General features: G+C 39.2%; 2 protein-coding genes across 2 annotated transcripts in view; both read right to left on the reverse strand.

The window, feature by feature from the left end:
- LOC126070942 (olfactory receptor 7G2-like) overlaps positions 1–21,301 on the reverse strand; it is a 457,831-nt gene that overhangs the window by 262,167 nt on the left and 174,363 nt on the right. The gene's annotated exons all lie outside the window — the stretch shown is intronic.
- On the reverse strand, positions 7,606–8,349 carry LOC126070947 (olfactory receptor 7G2-like; the record flags this gene model as incomplete). The annotated part of the gene is made up of 1 exon (XM_049875272.1): positions 7,606–8,349. A coding segment is annotated over one exon (744 nt), but the record flags the coding sequence as incomplete, so codon positions are not given.

Here is a 21,301-nt window from a genome sequence, read left to right on the forward strand (position 1 = left end):
ATAGACTTTGGACATGTTATAAGGAGGGATCAGTACCTGGAGAAGGACATCATGCTTGGTGAAGTAGAGGGTCACCAAAAAAGAGGAAGACCCTCAACCAGATGGATTGACAGAGTTGCTGAAATAATGGGCTCAAACATAGCAACAATTGTGAGTATGGCTCAGCACTGGGCAGTGTTTCATTCTGTTGTGGAAAGTGTCAGTATGAGTTGGAACAAATTTGACAGCACCTAACAACAACAACGACATTCTTAAAAATGGTTTAAATGGCAAATATTTTATTATATATATTTTACCATGGTAAAATTAAAAAAAAAAACTTCATTATGGGGTTTTACAAGGATGAGATATGTGCAGAAGGAATGGTCCCTGGGCTCAGGTGTACAGTCCATGGACCTAGAAAGGGCTGTTGAATGTGTTGTCAAAGGTGTACTCTTTGCAGTCTTTATGGCCCTTGAGCATTCCAAAGCCATGGGTCCTCATTGGTAAATGTTTTTTGCTATCATTCTGATCTTCCAAAACCAAAGCAAACCCATTGCCACCTAGTCCATTCCGACTCATAGCAACCCTATAGGACAAAGTAGAATGGCCCTATAGGGTTCCCAAGGAGTGACTGGTGGATTCAAACTGCGGACTTTTTGGTTAGCAGACATAGCTCTTACCCACTGTGCAACCAGGGCTCCATTCTGATCTTAGAGCATTGCATATCCTTGAGGAACAAGGCTCAAAGAAGGAAACATTTTACATTGGATAATTCCCATACCCACACCAGGAATATGCCATCCTCTCCCCCCAATTCTTCCTGCTCACACCCTTTTCGGGCCTTTGCACACATGGACACCCCTCCCTTCTGTAAATGAATTCTAGTCTTCTTTCTTTAGGTGCATTTGAAGGCATCCCTAACCTAATAATATCAAGAAAACTGACACCATCTAACTGGATGATGCTGGAAATTGTTATGACGACAAATGTATTCTTAGCTGAATGTTATGTTAAAATAACTAAGACCCGCAATTGGAGTATATGGATAGATAAAAGGACTTATTGATCAAGAGACAGTCCATACAAAGACCAGGATATAAAGGGACACTATTTATTGCAGCAGTGCCATTACAGTGAATGGATGGATTATTTAATAAAGGATTCAGCAACATAAAAATGAACTTGAATTCCTGTATCATATGAAAGGGAAAAGTAAATTACAGGTGGGTCCAGGCTTCAAATGTAAAAGAAAAACTATAAATTCTTTAGTTTGAGGTAATTAGTGGTTTCAAAAACAAGATCTGTTGAGCACAATCCATTACGGAAAGTTGTGAGAAATAAAACTGTATTAAAACTAAGCACCTGTGTTCATCTGAGAACACTATAAAATATATGCAAAAAAGAGTCATGCATCTAAAGAAGAAATAGCTGTGCATATAACTGACAAAGGATTACATCCTGGTTGTATAAAGAATTGGTATGAATTAGTAAGAAAAGGATAAACAGCTCAATAGAAACACAAGAGAGGAAATTCCCACAAGAGGAAAAATAAATGGCTCATAAATATGTGAGAAGGTGCTTGGCTTCATCGATAATAAAAGAAATGTCATGAAATAATCTAGATGAAATAATTTCCACACCCACGAAATAGAATAAGTGAAAATGTATCAGCAATGACATGGATCATCAGGAACTTCTTACGGATGTTTAAATTGGTTCATCCACTGAAGAAAACCCTTTGGAAGTTCTCAAAGCAGAGTAGGGGCTTCCCTACACCCCAAAATTCCACCCCAGTATGAAATTCATTCTCATTTCCACCAAGAAACATACATGGGTATATTTAAACAGATTTATTCATAATAGAAAATTAGCTACCAAAATTTCCATCAATATCAGCAGGGATACATATTTTGTAATGTCACCACACATAACGTAAAAATATACAGCATTGAGAATAAATGAATTATGATTACACAAAGTAACATGATTGAATTTCAAAAGCGGAATCAGCATGCAGAATTCATTCATGAAAATTTCACTATTAGTAAGTTTAAAAATAGTCAAATTTATAAATTGTGTAGGAATACACCCAGGAGTGATAAAAGGACTATCTTGAATCATATTACCAGTTTTGTAGAGCAAGTACAATCAAATGCTGGCAATTTCACAGGTGTAGCAAAGGAGCCCTGGTGGCTCAATGATTAAACCCTTGGCTGCTAGCCAAAAGGGTGATGGTTCGAAACCGCCCAAAAGCCCCGTGAGAGAAAGACCTGGTGATTTGCTTCCATAAAGATTACAGCTTGTAAAACCCTATGGGGCAGCTGTACTCTGTCACATAGGGTCACTACGATTTGGAATCACTCAGAACAACAATATTAATTATACAGGGCTGCAATATCAAACCACCACAAAGTGAGTGCCTTAAAATGAGAAAAAAAATTCTGTCAAAATTCTGGAGGTTAAAATCCAAATTCAGGTTGTCAACAGGACTATGTACTTTCTGAACCTCTGAGGGAAGATCCTTTCTTGTCTCTCTCAATTTCTGATATCCCTTTTTTTTTTTTAATTCTTTAGCTTGTAGCTGCAGCGTAAATCCATCTCTTCCTTTGTCTCCCCATGGCATCCTCCTTCTTTGACTGTCTGTCTCAATATCTTCTCTTTTATAATGACACCACTCACATTGGTTTAGGACACTCCCTAATTCAGCATGACGTTATGTTAACAGGTAACATCTTCAAATATTTTATTTCCAAAGTCACATTTATAGGAGTTAAGACTTCAACCTACCTTTTTAGGAGGCATAATTAAATCCATAACAATAAGATTCAACAAAACAGAAGAACTTCAGAAAAAATGATAAATATAGATTTCAAGGTAGTGTTTGCCAACGGGAGGGTGCAGAGCAAAAGACTGAGAGAGTATTCATTGAATTATATGGTGATGTCATTATTTTCTAACCCAGGTCATGGGTATGTGAGTTTTCATTATATTACTATTCTTTAAGAACTATTGATACATTTCATACGGTACTTTGCACATGATATTTTAATAATAAGTAAAATTGAAAAGATTCCACTTTCCAGATTCTTTCATATTCTAGATTCTAAATCCATTCTCTTATCGTCTAATATTAAAGTCGTGCTTCTGAAACTTCAGCCTGCATCAAAATCTCAAAGAAGTAATTATTTAGAATGTTCATCCTTCAGATGACTCCGCAAATATCAAAGTCAGTAGGTCTTGGGTGAGGTGTGGAAAACAGCAGTATGAACAAGGCCTCAGGTGACTCATCTCTGCAAGTGTTTAATGAATGCAAAGGGAGAAAACTTTGTACTACAGTACACCTGTGTGTCTGGGGAGGAGCTGACCTCCTGATTTAGTGCTGAACACAATCCCACTGCCACTATCAATGGTGATCAGAAGTCTCTCCAGCCACGTCATTAATTCTCCTATGAGATCTGTTTTGTTGTCACCCCAGCACCCAGAGACGGTTCTGACTGATGGCTCTGCTTCTTTGTGGTTGCGGAAAAGTGATCTCCCTAAGTCTGCCAACTTCCCCTTTGTCCCATTCTATTTTACACTGTATACATCTTCCTCAAAATAAAGTTCATGTCCACAGAAAAATTATTTTCCTCATAAAAATACATTACAAACTTTTGTATGAGATCCCTAAGAGTACAACCAATCCCCTAAAACTTCAATGATTCAGTTAATTTTACTCAGCCTCTGTGTGGACTCACCAGAGATGAGAAAGAAAAACAGTAAAATAAGGTGACTAAAGAGAAAAGTGACATCTCTTATACATTCTGATGAATATTTTTGTTTTTTTTTAATAAAGGTCCAAGCAAATGTGGTTCCAAAACAGACTCCCAACCCTTCTCTGCCTGCTCAACAATTACTCATCTGATCTAATTACTAAGATGAGTAAAATGTGCTAATGTCGTTGTTGTTCGGTGCCGTCGGGTCAGTTCCGACTCACAGCGACCCTGGAAACAACAGAACGGAACACCGCCCGGTCCTGCGCCATCCTTACAATCGTTGTTTGCTTGGACTCATTGTTCCAGCCACTGTGTCAATCCACCTCGTTGAGGGTCTTCGTCTTTTCCGCTGACCCTGTACTCTGCCAAGCATGGTGTCCTTCTCCAGGGACCGAGCCCTCCTGACAACATGTCCAAAGTGTATGAGATGCAGTCTCACCATCCTTGCCTCTAAGGAGCATTCTGGCCACACTTCTTCCAACACAGATTTGTTCCTTCTTTTCGCGGTCCATGGTATACCCGATATTTTTCACCAACACCGTAATTCAAAGGCGTCAACTCCTCTTCCGTCTTCCTTATTCATTGTCCAGCTTTCACATGCATACGATGTGACTGAAAATACCATGGCTTGGGTCAGGCACACCTTAGTCTTCAGGGTGACATCTTTGCTCTTCAACACTTTGAAGAGGTCCTTTGCAGCAGATTTGCCCAATGCAATGTGTCTTTGATTTCTTGACTGCTGCTTCCATGGCTGTTGATTGTGAAGCCAAGTAAAATGAAATCCTTGACAACTTCAATCTTTTCTCCGTTTATCATAATGTTGCTCATTGGTCCAGTTGTGAGGATTTTTGTTTTCTTTATGTTGAGGTGCAATCCATACTGAAGGCTGTGGTCTTTGATCTTCATCAGTAAGTGCTTCAAGTTCTCTTCACTTTCAGCAAGCAAGGTTGTGTCATCTGCATAACCCAGGTTGTTAATGAGTCTTCGTCCAATTCTGATGCCCCGTTCTTCTTCATATAGTCCAGCTTCTCGGATTATTTGTTCAGCATACAGATTAAATAGATACGGTGAAAGAATACAATCCTGACACACACCTTTCCTGACTTTAAACCGATCAGTATCCGCTTGTTCTGTCCAAACAACTGCCTCTTGTCTATGTAAAGGTTCCTCATGAGCACAATTCAGTGTTCTCGAATTCCCATTCTTCACAGTGTTTCCCATAGTTTGTTATGATCCACACAGGAGAATGCCTTTGCATAGTCGATAAAACACGGGTACACATCTTTCTAGTATTCTCTGCTTTCAGCCAGGATCTATCTGACATCAGCAGTGATATCCCTGGTTCCATGTCCTGTTCTGAAACTGGTCTGAATTTCTGGCAGTTCCCTGTCAATATACTGCTCCAGCCATTTTTGAAGGATCTTAAGCTTACTTGTGATATTAATGACATTGTTTTGTAGTTTCCACAATCGGTTTGATCACCTTTCTTGGGAATAGGCATAAATACGGATCTCTTCCAGTCAGTTGGCCAGGAAGCTGTCTTCCATATTTCTTGGCATAGACAAATGAGCATCTCCAGACCTGCATCTGTTTGTTGAAACATCTCAATTGATATTCCATCAATTCCTGGAGCCTTGTTTTTCGCCAATGCCTTCAGAGCAGCTTGGACTTCTTCCTTCGGTACCATCGGTTCCTGATCATATGCTGCCTCTTGAAATGCCTAAATATCGACTAATTCTTTTTGGTATAATGACTCTGTGTATTCTTTCCATCTTCTTTTGATGCTTCCTGCATCATGTAATATTTTTCCCATGGAATCCTTCACTATTGCAAATCGAGACTTGAATTTTTTCTTCAGTTCTTTCAGCTTGAGAAATGCCGAGTGTGTTCTTCCCTTTTGGTTTTCCATCTCCAGCTCTTTGCACATGTCATTACAATACTTTACTTTGTGTTCTCGAGAGGCCCTTTGAAATCTTCTGTTCAGTGCTTTTACTTCATCAATTCTTCCTCTTGCTTTAGCTGCTCGACACTCAAGAGCAAGTTTCAGAGTCTCCATTGACATCCACCTTGGTCTTTTCTTTCTTTCCTGTCTTTTCAGTGACCTCTTGCTTTCTTCATGGATGATGTCCTTGATGTCATTCCACAACTCATCTGGTCTTTGGTCACTAGTGTTCAATATGTCAAATTTATTCTTGAGATGGTCTCTAAATTCAGGCGGGATATACTCAAGGTCATATTTTGGCTTTCGTGGACTTGCTCTGATTTTCTTCAGCTTCAGCTTGAATTTGCATATGAGTAATTGATGGTCTGTTCCACAGTTGGCCCCTGGCCTTGTTCTGACTGATGATATTGAGCTTTTCCATCGTCTCTTTCCACAGATGTAGTCGATTTGGTTTCTGTGTTCCATCTGGTGAGGTCCATGTGTATAAAAATATATATATATATATATATATATAGTCGCCATTTATGTTGGTAAAAGAAGGTATTTGCAATGAAGAAGTCATTGATCTTGCAAAATTCCATCATTCTATCTACAGCATTGTTTCTATCACCAAGGGCATATTTTCCAAACTACTGATCCTTCTTTGTTTCCAGCTTTTGTATTCCAATCGCCAGTAATTATCAATGCATCTTGATTGCATGTTTGATTAATTTCAGACTGCAGCAGCTGATAAAAATCTTCTATTTCTTCATCTTTGACCTTAGTGGTTGGTGCATAAATTTGAATAATAGTCATATTAACTGGTCTTCCTTGTAGGTGTATGGATATTATTGTATCACGGACAGCGTTATACTTCAGGATAGATCTTGAAACGTTCTTTTCGAAAATGAATGCAACACCATTCCTCTTCGAGTTGTCATTCCCAGCATAGTAGACTATATGATTGTCCAATTCAAAATGGCCAATACCAGTCCATTTCAGCTCACTAAGGCCTGGGATATTGATGTTTATGTGTTCCATTTCACTTTTGACAATTTCCAATTTTTCTAGATTCATACTTCTTACATTCCAGGTTCCGATTATTAATGGATGTTTGCAGCTGTTTCTTCTCATTTTGACTCGTACCACCTGTCTGTCAGTTTGTCATACTGTGGGGGCTTGTGTGTTGCTGTGATGCTGGAAGTTTTGCCACTGGTATTCAGATACCAGCAGGGTCACTCATGGAGGACAGGTTTCAGCTGAGCTTCCAGACTAAGACAGACTAGGAAGAGGGACCTGGCAGTCTACTTCTGAAAAGCGTTAGCCAATGAAAACCTTATGAATAGCAGCTGAACATTGTCTGATATAGTGCTGGAAGATGAGCGCCCCAGGTTGGAAGGCACTCAAAAGATGACTGGGGAAGAGCTATCTCCTCAAAGTAGAGATGACCTTAAAATGTACAATAATGGTAAACCAATAAAAATCCTGAGGCAAGTGGAAAATACGTGAGAACAAGAAATAATAAGCCTTATATATTATGGCAACATATAGAACACAGTGGTCCTAGTTAAATTTTATTGAGTATTAGGTGCCAGGCATTGTATTAAGTGCTTGTGGTGGTTATACGAATTAACTTCTCAAGAGAAAACATACTCTACATTGTTAGTATAAAGCTCTCATAGCAATTATTTTCTCCCAGACAGAACTGTGATTAGAAAGGGATATATGATGCTATTCTCGGTGATCATATGGGAGGAGATATCCTCTGTATGATTCTATGGGAAGGTCTATTAATACTAAGTCCTCCATTAACAATAGGTCCAAGGACAGTCTATTTTGTGTCTCTGAGCTTGATGTCTGGATATGACAGCTGAGTCTGTTGCAGCCATCTGTGACTCTGTCACTTTGATGCAATCTAGAAATCCAAACCCAAAGGAGATAATATAATCACTGAAAAGCAGGTGTGCATCTGATAATGCTCCTAAAGGCTCCCTTCATGTCCCTGTTTCTCAGGCTGTAGATAAAGGGATTCATCATGGGAGTAACTACAGTGTACAGCATTGAAGCTACTGCAGTCTTCCTGGAAGAGTGTGTAAATGTTGTACTCATATACGCACCTAAAGTTGTCCCATAGAATAAGGAAACAACTGAAAGGTGAGAACCACAGGTAGAAAAAGCTTTATACTTTCCATCTGCTGAAGGTATTCTCAAAGTGGAAGAGACAATTTGAGTACAAGAGAAAATGATTCCAGAGAAAGGAAGAGCACCCAGTATGCTAGCCGTAAAACATAAGATGATGTTATTGATGAGGGTTTCAGAACAGGCAACTCTGATCACCTGAACAACTTCACAGAAGAAGTAAGGAATTTCCAGGTCTGTGCAGAAGGACAGTTGCAACAACATCAGACTGTGGAGCAGGGCATCCACAATACTAACGAGCAAGGAGACTAGACTCAGCAGGCCACAGAGGCGGGGATTTATGATAGCTGTGTATCTCAGTGGGTGACAAATGGCCACATAGTGGTCATAGGCCATTACTGAAAGGAGAAAACTTTCCAAACTAGCAAAAACCAGGACAAAGCAGGCCTGGGTGAGGCATCCTGCGTAAGTGATGCTCTGATTCTGTGCTTGGAGGTTCACCAGCATCTTTGGAATCGTGGTGGTGCTGAAACAGATGTCAGTAAATGAGAGATTGGAAAGAAAGAAGTACATGGGGGTGTGGAGGTGGGGGTCAGAGCTGACGGCCAGGATGATGCGCAGGTTTCCCAGGACAGTGACCAGATACATGGACAAAAACAGGCTAAAAAGGAGAGGCTGCACTTTGGGATCCTCTGTCAGTGCCAGGAGAAGGAATTCTGAAACTCCTGTTTGGTTTGTAGGTTCCATATTGTTGATGGATCTGATAGAGATGATGAGGTGACTTACAATCAAATGTCAGCAAACACCATCTTGGGATGGGAATGGGAGGAATGGAGGGGAATGCAGGAATACAATGGTGATACTGTCAGTGTGCACATTATTTGGCAAAACAAAAACCAAAAAAGACCAGGAGCTGATATAGCAGAGTGTAAATATTTATTTAGTTTGGAAAGGGGTGAAAGGGTAGTCATTTTTTTTTTTTTTTATGGGAACAAGAGGAGTGGAGGTGAATACAGAAGCGCTACCATCTGCATGCATATTATTTGGTTATTTAAAAAAGATGCAGAAGCTGATATAGCAGAGTGTGAACATTTATTTATTTTGGAAAGGGTGAGAGGGTGGTCTTTTTTTTATTACTCCCTTTGTGCTATTATCATTTTAAATATTCGGTAATTTTGTAGAGAAAATTAGATACACTCTGGAGGCAGCCTCATGAGTCTGTGTCAGATTCCACTGCTTTCCTCAGAAATCAGAATTGGGCAACAGAAATACAGGTATCCCCTGTTTTTGAAAGTTCACTTTATGCCACTTTGCTTTTTCAAAAGACCCACATCGGTGCTTGTTTGCTTTGCTAACTAAAAGAAATTTGACTTGGATTTTCACTTTTACAAAAAAAGGAGAAACTCGAAACCAGCGTTCAGTGTTTTGCAGTGGGCCTTTGAATAGGCATTAAGAGACTCTCCCAGAGCTCCTTCTCTTAAAACTACGCTCAGCATTAAACTGCCATAGCTTTGAAATGTGTGTATCAACACTATATGTTAGCATTATTTTAGGTTATATATGTTATTTGGTATGAAATAGTGGGTTATGTTTTGAGTCTGGCAACTCTCAAAAATTTTTTTCAAATAAATTTATGGTAATTGCTTCTTCATTTTACACCATTTCGACTTATGAAAGGATTCATAGGAATACTCTACTTTCAGATAGCGGGGGAAACCTGTAATACAAATGTGTGTTAAAAACCAGGAAAGGGAAGATAAGGTGATGTTGATAAACCCTCTTCACCACTACAAGAGTGTTAGTAAATGTCAGAATCTTAAAACAGTCATCCGGCTTGAGATGGGGCAGGCTTCTGGTCGGGAGGAAAACGGTCCTTGCCGTTGTGGAGAGAGAGGAGGACACTAGCAGAATCACAACTCCTTGCCATCAGTGCAAAGATTCAAGGAAACATGTCAGGAAGTTGGGAGACAGGCAGGAGGTTAGGGGTGACTTGATTCCAATCATTTCATGCTCATACTATCTTCACATGCATCATTCTGCTGGATGAACCTGTGTTAAAACACCTGTCCTCATTTCAAAACATTAACTATGGGATTCAGGTTACCTGACTGGCATCAGTGAGGAATAACGTTTGGCATCTGCCCTGGATGTTGGATGGTGTAGATGGAAGAGCTTTCCTTAGGAAAGGCAGAGGGACCAAGTTGAGGCACCAGGCTCCCCGGCAAGAGGGTCATCTGTGGGTGGGGTATCAGGTGTGCTGCTTCTTGATGGGAGAGGAATACAAAAGTGGTACCGTCTGCATGCATCTTCGGGTATTAAAGTGAGTGAGTGAGGTGGTTACACGTAGATTATTTGCAGTCTCTATGTCCCTGGGGGCTCAATATCCAAAGCTCCTCATTAACCAAACACTTTTACTGACATTCTGATCCCACTGCAAATCTTAAAAGACCAAAACAATATAAGGTAGAGTTCAGGATGGCTGATTCCCAGCCCCTAGGAGACCAGCTCCAAGCCATTTACCTCTTTCTACCTGTTTTTCTCACCTCCAAGTCACATACCTTGTACAGGTGGATATACCATGCTTCTCTAATTGGATTGCAGTCGTTTTTGAGTACAACTGAAAGCATCTCTATCTTACCAATGATGTTAGAAAGCCTGATTCCAATTTTAGCTGTGAGGTTTTAATATATGTATGAGGGTACAAATATTATATTTAGAAATATAGCTAAGTTATAGTAAAATGCAAATATGGAGCATTGTTTCTTTCTAAGTGTCATTGAATATCCCTGATCCTTAATCTTTATACATTTGCGTAGAGCATATTTCAAGCCATTCTCTGTGATCACTTCTGACTGTGATCACTACACATAGACCTGTTACTCCCTTCTTAGGGTTTCATAATCAGCTTTTTTTTGCTGTATCCCAATAATTTTGATACACATTTTTCTTCACATTAGTGGAATGTGGTTTGATATTTTGGCTCTTGATTTTTAATGGAGTTATGAGAATTCACAATATCACTGGCTGGCACTAGTATGGAGGTTTATCCTTACTCTCAGTGGATTTAGTTTGATGACAAAAAGTATTTAATATACGAAGATGGTGTTCCATGTGAATATTCACTTAAAAATCTTCATCTTTAATGGATTCAATATTTTCATGTGTTTATCAATTTATTTTACTACATGTTAACTGTTTCTGTATGAATTTTGCTTTCTAATCTGTAGTATTCTTGGTATATTATTTGAAAAACAATTTGAGATAAGATGGCTTTATGTCTCTCTTCATCATCTTAACCTCATTCACTTCAAACATACGACATAATAAAAAATAAGCTTCAAAAAGAATGTAAACTACTGAACTCTTCCATTCAGATAGAATCTGCCCATCATAGTTTTTTTCCACTGTTTTTTTTTCTTGTGCTTTAAGTGAAATTTTACAGTTCAAGTTAGTTTCTCATACAAATATTTATACACATTGTCATGTGATGCTAGTTGCTCTCCCTGTAATGTGACAGCACACTCCTCCTTTTCACCCTGGATTTCCTGTGTCCATTCAACCAGCTCTTGTCCCTTTTTGCTTTCTCATCTCTTCCTCTGGACAAGAGCTGCCCATTTAGTATCACGTACCTACTTGTTATTATTACCTACTTGAGCTAAGAAGCACTGTCTTCATGAGTATTATTTTATGTCTTATAGTCAAGTCTCATCATTGTCCACACAGTTGGTTTCAAGAATGGTTTCAGTTCTGGGTTAACAGAGAGTTGGGGGGCCATGTCTTCTGGGGTCCCTCCAGTCTCAATCAGACCATTAAGTCTGGCCTTTTTACTAGAATTTGAGTTCTGCATCCCATTTTTCTCCTGCTTCATCAGGGACTGTCTGTTTTGTTCCCTAGGGGTCAGGGCAGTCATTGGTGGTAGCTGGACACTAACTAGTTCTTCTGGTCTCAGGCTGATGGAGTCTCTGGTTTCTGTGGCCCTTTCTGTCTCTTGGGCTCATATTTCCCTTGTGTCTTTGGTGTTCTTCATTCTCCTTTGCTCCAGGTGGGTTGGGAACAATTGATGCATTGTAGATGGCTGCTTGCTAGCTTTTAAAACCCTAGACATGACTCATCAAATTGAGATGCAGAACATTTTCTTGATAAATGTTGTTATGCCAATTGACCTAGATGTCCCCTTAAATCATGGTCCCTAGACCCCCGTCTCTGCTACTCTGTCCTTTGAAGTGTTTGGTTGTATTCAGGAAACTTCTTACCTTTTGGTTTAGTCCAGTTGTGCTGACTTCCCCTGTATTGTATGTTGTTTTTCCCTTCACCTAAAATAATTCTTGTCTACTGTCTAGTTAGTGAATGTTTAAACATTTTCTTCAGTTCTTATAATAGTGGTCTCATACAATATTTGTCCTTTTGTGACTGACTAATTTCACTCAGCATAATGCCTTCCAGATTCATCCATGTTATGAGATGTCTTGCAGATTCATCATTGTTCTTTATCATTGCATAGTATTCCATTGTGAGAATATACCATAATTTGTTCATCCATTTCTCTGTTCATGGTACCTACATTTTTTAAATTTTTTGCTATTGTGAACAGTGCTGCAATGAACATGGGTGTGCATGTATCTATTCATGTGACAGCTCTTCTTTCTCTACGATATAATCCAAGGAGTAGGGTTGCTGGATTGTACAGTACTTCTCTTTTTTTTTAATTGTGTTTTAAGAGGACATTTACAATTCAACTCATTTTCTCATACAAAAACGAACGTACATATTGTTATGTGACCCTAATTTCTCTCCCTATAATGTGACAGCACACTCCTCCTCTCCACCCTGTATTTCCCATGCCCATTCAACCAGCTCCTGTCCCCCTCTGCCTTTTCATCTTGCCTCCTGACAGAAGCTGCCCACATAGTCTCATGTGTCTACTTGAGCTAAGAAGCACACTACTCACCAGTATCATTTTATGGCTTATAGTCCAGTGTAATCTTTGTCTGAAGAGTTGGCTTCAGGAATGGTTTTAGTTTTGGGCTAACAAAGAGTCTGGGGGCCATGTCCTCTGGGGTCCCTCCAGTCTCAGTGAGACCATTAATTCTGGTCTTCATACTAGAATTTGAGATCTCCAATCACACTTTTCTCCTGCTCCATCAGGGATTCTCTGTTGTGTTTCCTGTCAGGGCCCTTACTGGTGGTAGCCGGATACCATCTAGTTCTTCCAGTCTCAGGCCGATGGAGTCTCTGGTTTTTGTGGCCCTTCCCGTCTCTTGGGGTCATATTTTCCTGTTGTCTTTGGTGGTCTTCATTATCCTTTGCTCCAGGTGGTTTGAGACCAATTAATGAATCTTAGATGCCTGCTTGCTAGAATTTAAACCCTAGACACCACTCGCCGCAGTGGGATGAAGAACATTTTCTTAATACATTTTGTTATGCCAATTGACCTAGATGTCCCCTGAAACCATAGTCCCCAGACCCTGCTACTCTGACCCTCGAAGTGTTTGGTTGTATTCAGGAAACTTCTTAGCTTTGGATGCAGTCCAGTTGTGCTGACTTCCCTTGTATTGTGTGTTGTCCTTCCCTTCACCAAAAAGAATTCTTGTCTACTATCTAGTTAGTGAATATCCCTCTCCTTCCCTCTCACCCTCATAACCATCAAAGAATGTTTTCTCCTGTGTTTAAACATTTTCTTGAGTTCTTATAATAGTGGTCTCCTATAATATTTGTCCTTTTGTGACTGACTAATTTCACTTAGCATAATTCTTCCAGCTTCATCCATGTTATGAGATGTTTCACAGATTTATCCTTGTTCTTTATCTATTCCTTTGTGTGAATATAGCATAATTTGTTTATCCATTCATCTATTGATGGGCACCTTGGTTGTTGCCATCTTTTTGCTATTGTAAACAGTGCTGCAATGTACATGGGTGTCCATATGTCCATTTGTGTGAGGGCTCTTATTTCTCTAGGATACATTCCAAGGAGTGGGATTGCTGGATTGTATGGTACTTCTATTCGTAGCTTTTTAAGGAAGCGCCAAAACGATTTCCAAAGTAGTTGTACCATTTGACGTTCCCACCAGCAGTGTATAAGTGTTCCAGTCTCTCCACGACCTCTCCAACATTCATTATTTTGTGTTTTTTGGATTAATGCTAGCCTTGCTGGAGTGAGATGGTATATCATTGTAGTTTTGATTTGCATTTCTCTAATGGCTAATGATCCTGAGCATTTCCTCTTGTACCTGTTAGCCACCTGAATGTCTTCCTTGGTGAAGTGCTGTTCATATCCTTTGCCCATGTTTTAATTGGGTTGTCTTTTTGTTGCTGAGGTTTTGCAGTATCTTGTAAATTTTAGAGACTAGACTCTGATTGCATTGCCAAAAATCTTTTCCCAGTGCATAGGTTGTCTTTTTACTCTTTGGGTGACTTTTTTGGATGAGCATAAGTGTTTGATTTTTAAGAGCTCCCAGTAAACTAGTTTCTCTTCTGGTGTTTGTGCATTGTTAGAAATGTTTGTATTCTCTATGCCATGTATTAGGGTTCCTAGCATTGTCCCTATTTTTTTTTTCCATGATCCTTTTCATTTTAGAGTTTATATTTAGGTCTTTGCTCCATTTTGAATTAGTTTTTGTGCTTGGTTTGAGGTATGGGTCTTGTTTCATTTTTTTTTTTTTTGCAGATGGATATCCAGTTATGCCAGCACCATTTGTTAAAAAGAGACTCTCTTTTTCCCACTTAACGGACTTTGGGCCTTTGTCAAATACCAGCTGCTCATAAGTGGATGAATTTACGTCTGGACTCCCAATTCTGTTCCATTGACCTATATATCTGTTGTTGTACCAGTACCATGCTGTTTTGACTATTGTGGCAGTATAATATGTTCTAAAATTAGGTAGTGTGAGGCCACCCACTTTGTTCTTCTTCTTCACTAATGCTTTACTTATCTAGGGCCTCTACCCTTTCCATATGAAGTTGGTGATTTGTTTCTCCATCTCATTTAAAAATGTTGGAATTTGGATTAGGATCACGTTGTATCTGTAGATCACAATGGGTAAAATTGACATTTTCTCAGTGTTGAGTCTTCCTATCCATAAGCAGTGTACGTTTTTTCCCTTAGGTAAGTCTCATTTGGTTTCTTGTGGTACTGTCTTGTAGTTTTCTTTGCATAGTTGTTTTACATCTCTGGTTAGACTTATTCCTAAGTATTTTACACTTTTGGGTGCTATTGTAAATGGTATTGACTTGGTGATTTCCTCTATGTGATGTCCTATGTTCATGAGGGATATTGGTCTGTAATTTTGTGATTTTTTACCTGGTTTTGGTATCAGGGTTATGCTAGCTACTTAGAATGAGTTTGAGAGTATTCCGTCCTTTTCTATTGTCTGAAATATCTTTAGTAGTAGTGGTGTTAACTCTTCTCTGAAAGTTTGGTAAAATTCTCCAGTGAAGTCGTCAAGGCCAGGGTTTTTTTTTTTTTTTTTTTTTGAGAGTTTTTTAATAACTTCTCCAATCTCTTCTCTTGTTATGGTTCTGTACAGATTTTCAACATTACTTTGTGTAAGTTTGAGTAGGTAGTGTGTTACTAGAAATTTGTGCATTTCCTCTAGATTTTTGAGTTTGTTGGAACATAATTTTTCATAGTATTCTGCTATAATTATTTTATTTTCAGTTGGGTCTGTCGTGATATTACCCATCTCATTGCTTATTTGGGTTATTTGCTTTCTCTCCTGTTTTTCTTTTGTCAGTTTGGCTAATGGTTTGTTGTAATTTTTTTTTTTTATCTTTCCCAAGAATCAACTTTGTTAAATCTTTCAATTGTTTTTCTATTCTCTATTTCATTTAATTCTGCTCTAGTTTTTTGTTATTTGCTTTCTTCTGGTGCCCAAGGACTTCTTTTGCTGTTCCCTTTCTACTTGTTCAAGTTCTGGGTTACTGTTTTGATTTTGGCCCTCTCTTCTTTTTGCATGTGTGCCTTTTTTGTTGTAAACTGACCTCAGAGCACTGCTTTTGCTGTATCCCAAAGGTTCTGGTACAATGTGTTTTCATTCTCATTTGATTCTGTGAATTTTTTTTATTCCAACCTCAATTTATTCTATAACCCAGTAGTTTTTGAGAAAGCCGTTGTTCCCTTTTCATGTGTTTGTTTGTTTTTCCTTTTATTGATTTCCACTTTTTTGGCTTTATGGCCAGAAAAGATGCTGTGTAATATTTTGATGTTTTGGATTCTGTTAAGGCTTGCTTTGTGGCCTAATATGTAGTCTATTCTGGAGAATGTTCCATGCGTGTTTGAAAAGAAAGTATACTTGGCTGCTGTTGGGTGGAGTGTCCTGTATAAGTGTATGAGATCCAGTTGGTTGATTGTGGCATTTAGATCTTCTTTTTTTCTTTACTGAGGTTCTTTCTGGATGTTCTGTTCTTCACTCGAAGTGGAATCTTGAAGTCTTCTACTATTATTGTGGAGCTGTCTGTTTCTCTTTTCAATGCTGTTAGAGTTTATGTATTTTGGAGCCCTTTCATTGGGTGTATAAATACTTATTATGGTTATGTCCTTCTGGTATATTGACCCTTTAATCATTATATAGTGTCCTTCCTTAACCTTTGTGGTGGATCTTGCTTTAAAGTCTGTTTTGTCAGACATTAATATTGCCACTCCTACTCTTTTTTATTGTTGTTTGCTTGATATATATTCTTTTCCCCATCCTTTGAATTTTAGTTTGTATCTTTAAGTCTAAGGTGTGTCTTCTGTAGGCAGCATATAGAAAGATCATGTTTTTTAATCCATTCTGCTACTCTCTGTCTCTTTATTGGTGCATTCAGTCCACTTACATTCAGCATAAGTATTGATAGGTATGAGTTTAGTGCTGTCATTTTGATGTTTTTTGTGTGTGTGTGTGGGTTTATTTGTTCCACTTAATTTTCTGTGCTCATTCTTTTTTTGTATGTATTTTTTTTCATCTTTTTCATTTTTGTTCATTTTGTATTTGCTTGGTCTTTATATTTTCCTTTTTTAATTTTGATGTGTAGGATTGTTAGTTTCCTTTGTGGTTACCTTAATATTTACCTCTATTTTTCTAAGTTTAAACTAATCTTCTATTTCTTTATATCACCTAGACTTTTTCTCCATATGAAAGACCTATGACTACATTGTTTAGTCCCTCTTTTTTGTTTTAATATTGTCATCTTTTAGGTATTGACTTCTCTCTTTCCCTATTTTTAGTGTTTTAGCTTGGATTTATTTTTATGACTACCGTATCTTAATTGATAATCGACTGTTTTGTCCTGTGTTCTAGTCTTGAGTTGTTATCTGATGTTATTGATTTCGTAATTAGAGGGCTCCCTTTACTGTTTCTTGTAATCTTCATTTGGTTTTTGCAAATTCCCTAAACTTCTGCTCATCTGGGAATGCCCTAATTTCACTACCATATTTGAGAGATGGTTTTGGTGGATACATAATACTTGGCTGGCATTTTTTTTTTTCTTTTTCCCTTCAAGGCTTTATATATGTCATCCAATTGCCTTCTTGCCTGCATAGTTTCTGCTGAGAAGTCAGAGGGTACTCTTATGGACTCTCCTTTGTCATTTACTTTTCACTTTTCCCTAGACACTTTTAAAATTTTTCCTTTACCTTTGGTTTTGGCAAGTTTGTTTATATTATGTCTTTATGCTTTTCTTTTGGAATCTACTTCACGTGGGTTCAGTGATCTTTTTGTATAGATATTTTCTCATCTTTCGGGATGTCAGAGTTTTCAGCCAATAAATCTTCAAAAATTCTCTCTGTATTCTGTGTTATCTTCCCCTGCTCTTGTACTCCAATCACTTGTAGTTTATTCCTCTTTAATTCACAGCATTTCTACATTTTCTAAAATTCTTTACCTGATTTTTCCACAGATAAGTTGGTGTTAAGTGCTTTACTTCAATATCACTAATTTTGACTTCCATTGCCTCAATTCTGCTCCTATGACTATCTATTAAGTTGTCTAATTCTGAAATTTTACCGTTAATCATTTGGATTTCTGTTTGATATCTCTGTATAGATTCTTGCAGCCTGTAAAATTTGTCATTAGGCTGCTGTATAACCTTCTTAGGTTCCTCTATTGCTTTGTCTGTGTGTTCCTTGGCTTCTCCTGCCTTTTGCCTGGTCTTCCTGATCTCTTGAAGAGTTCTGTGTATGAGGCTTTTGAATTCTACCTCTGATAATTCCAAGAAGTTCTCTTCCTTCTAAAGATTTCTTGATTCATTGTTTTGGTGGCTTGCTGAAGTCATCATGGTCTGCCTCTTTATGTGATTTGATATTGACTGTTGTCCCTGAGCCATCAATAAGTTATTGTATTTATTTATTTTATGTTTGTTTAGACTGTCTTAGTTTCTTCTTTTGTTTTGTTTTGATATGCCCAAATATGCTGCTCATGTGAGCTAGTTTAATTATTGGCATCTTTGAAGCACTCACGTCCTGTCTCCAGGTGGCTAAAGCTGTTATTAGGTATGGAAGCCTAGGAGTCTATTTACTTTACTTGTGTGAATTTAGCTCAGGTGTCCAGGTCATTGGTCACTGAGTGTGTGGTGCAGGGTCTCACCTACAGCCCTAGATGGGCAGAGGTGATTGGCATAAGCACAGGTATATGGCTGCAGTAGGAGGTCATGCACTTGTCAAGGAAGGGGGCTTATTGCTGCCTCTGAGTGTCTGGGTGGAAGGTGTGTTTGTGTTCCCTAGAGTGTGTACATAGGTGGGTTTTGCATCTGGACTATGGGCATCCAGTGCTGTTAGCTGTAAGGACTGGGAGTCACTGCTTATTCTTGGATCCCTGTCACAGGTGACTCAGTGGAGTGGGTGGAGCCACCAGTTCTCAGGCCCCTGTTGTGGGTAGGTGAGGACTCTGCTTAACAGGGTGAGTGGTAGCAAATTTCACAAATCTGTCACTCCACCTAATTGCAGATATAGATGAATATAGGCTTCAGTTATATACACTGTAATACTATGCTTATGACGGCCTACACTGTTGAAATGGGCCCACACAGGTCTATGCAGTGGTGAAAGGTATTCAAAATCCGTATTCCCCTTAAGCCTGTGCCTAGGCAAAGGGGCTATGGATGACCTGAGTTCCCAGTTTAGGGGAGCTGGTAGATTAATTTTTCCTGTTTGTTAATTTGTTCCCTCTCCAAAGCCAGGAGGATGGCTGGGGGTGCAAAACAAGTCCAACTTCAGGCCTAGGGAGTGCAACAATAGCTGAAGCTGACAAGGAACCTACAACAGAGTGTGGAGTGGGCAGGTAAATGGGAGAGAGGTATTTCCTAAAAGGTTTTTTCTTCTTTTTTCAATCCATGTGGTTTGTTAGACGCTTATACTTATCTTTTGTCAATTGAGTGCTGTTTGTCTCTGGTTCTGGAGATTTGAGAAGACTCTCCACCACTCAGTGGAGAGTCTACTGATGTGGAAAACTTGTCCTGAGTGCCACCGCTTGCCTCACCATTCGTACCTGCCAACCCATCCTGCAAGGTTCTGGTTCCCACCAGGTCAGGTCTGGCAACTCATCTCTGCTTCTCAACCACCTCTCCCTTGCCCTGCCACCCAGTCTGATCCCTCAACTTTGTCTTTGATGTTCAGAGCTCCTAGATTTTCACATATAATTGGTTGACCTGGTTTTTTTTTTTTTTTTTTTTTTTTGGTATGAGGGTCTACCAGAAGCATCTGACTACTCCTTCATCTTGGCTCTGCCTCCTCCAGCCATGCTTATTGGATCAAGTTAAGTTTCCTGGAAGGCAGAGATTAGGATGCCAAAGGTTTGTTAGGGAGTATTCCTTGGATCATCACCTGTGAAAGAGAAGGGAAAGAAGAAGGATTGGGCAGAGGAAGAAGTTGAGTTGCAATGCAGTTTCAAGATCAGCCTCTGTGAGCTCTGGAGAGAGAATGACCTTTATTTTTTTTTAATTATTTAAATAATTTTTATTGTGCTTTAAGTGAAAGTTTACAAATCAAGTCAGTCTCTCACATAAAAACTTATATACACCTTGCTACGTGCTCCCAATTACTCTCTCCCCAATGAGACAGCCTGCTCCCTCCTTCCACTCTCTCTTTTCTTGTCCATTTTGCTAGCTTCTAAGCCCCTCTACCCTCCCACCTCCCCTCCAGGCAGGAGATGTCAACATAGTCTCAAGCGTCCACCTGAGCGAAGAACCTCACTCCTCACCAGCATCCCTCTCCAACCCATTGTCCAGTCCAATCCATGTCTGAAGAGTTGGCTTCGTGAATGGTTCCTGTCCTGGGCTAACAGAAGGTCTGGGGCCCATAACAACCAGGGATCTTCTAGTCTCAGAGAGACCATTAAGTCTGGCCTCTTTATGAGAATTTGGGGTCCGCATCCCACTGTTCTCCTGCTCCCTCAGGGGTTCTCTGTTGTGTTCCCTGTCAGGGCAGCCATATTTGTCCTTTTGCAACTGACTAATTTCACTCAGCATAATGCCTTCCAGGTTCCTCCATGTTATGAAGTGTTTCACAGATTCATCACTGTTTTTTATTGATGCATAGTGTTCCCTTGTGTGAATATACCATAATTTATTTACCCATTCATCTATTGATGGGCACCTTGGTTACTTCCATCTTTTTGCCCTTGTAAACAGTGCTGCAATAAGCATGGGTGTGCATATATCTGTTCGTGTAAAGGCTCTTATTTCTCTAGGATATATTCCAAGGAGTGGGATTGCTGAGTCGTATGGTAGTTCTATTTCTAGCTTTTTAAGGAAGCGCCAAATCGATTTCCAAAGTGGTTGTACCATTTTACATAAAATGGCCTTTCTGAGTTATTCTAGTTGGAGGAAGAGGGCCAGGCCTTTAAAAGGTGTGTTGATCATTCATTAGGTGCAACCCGGGAGGCAGTTTGACCTTGGGTGCAGAAGCTCTTTCGTACTGAGGCACTTCCAAATAGGGCTAACAGTTAAAGGCACTGTGCTAAGCTAAGTGCTGAAGCAAGTGCTTAAAATATGTGAAAGTAGCAGGAAAGAAAGGAACAGAATGAGAATGCCAGACCTGGAATAAATTTGTGCTGGTTCACATTCATTGAGTACACTGAGTACCCGTTAGGTAGAAGGTGTTATATTTGTTGCTGTTTCTTGCTATTGAGTTAGCACCAACTAATTGGATGCCATGTATAACCAAATGAAACCCTTCCCAGTCTTTTGCCATCTTCGTAATTTTTGGTATGTTTGAATTCATTGTAGTGGCCATTGTAAATCCATCTCCTTGAAGGTTTCCCAGGCCTTTGCTGTCCTTTAACTTTATCAAGCATTATATCTTTCTAGTGATTGATCCCTTTTGATGATGCATCCAAAGTAAGTGAGTTAAAGACTCAGATCAATATTCTGTTCTCCATTGAGTTTTCACTGGCTGATTTCTAGAAGTAGATTGCTAGGCCTTTCTTCCTAGTTTGTCTTAGTCTGGAAGTTCCACTGAAACTTGTCTACAGTGGGTGACCCTGCTGGTATTTGAAATACTAGTGGCATAGCTTCCAGCATTATAGCAATGT

Source organism: Elephas maximus, chromosome 3, assembly GCF_024166365.1.
Source record: "Elephas maximus indicus isolate mEleMax1 chromosome 3, mEleMax1 primary haplotype, whole genome shotgun sequence".
Classification (NCBI taxonomy): Eukaryota; Metazoa; Chordata; class Mammalia; order Proboscidea; family Elephantidae; genus Elephas; species Elephas maximus.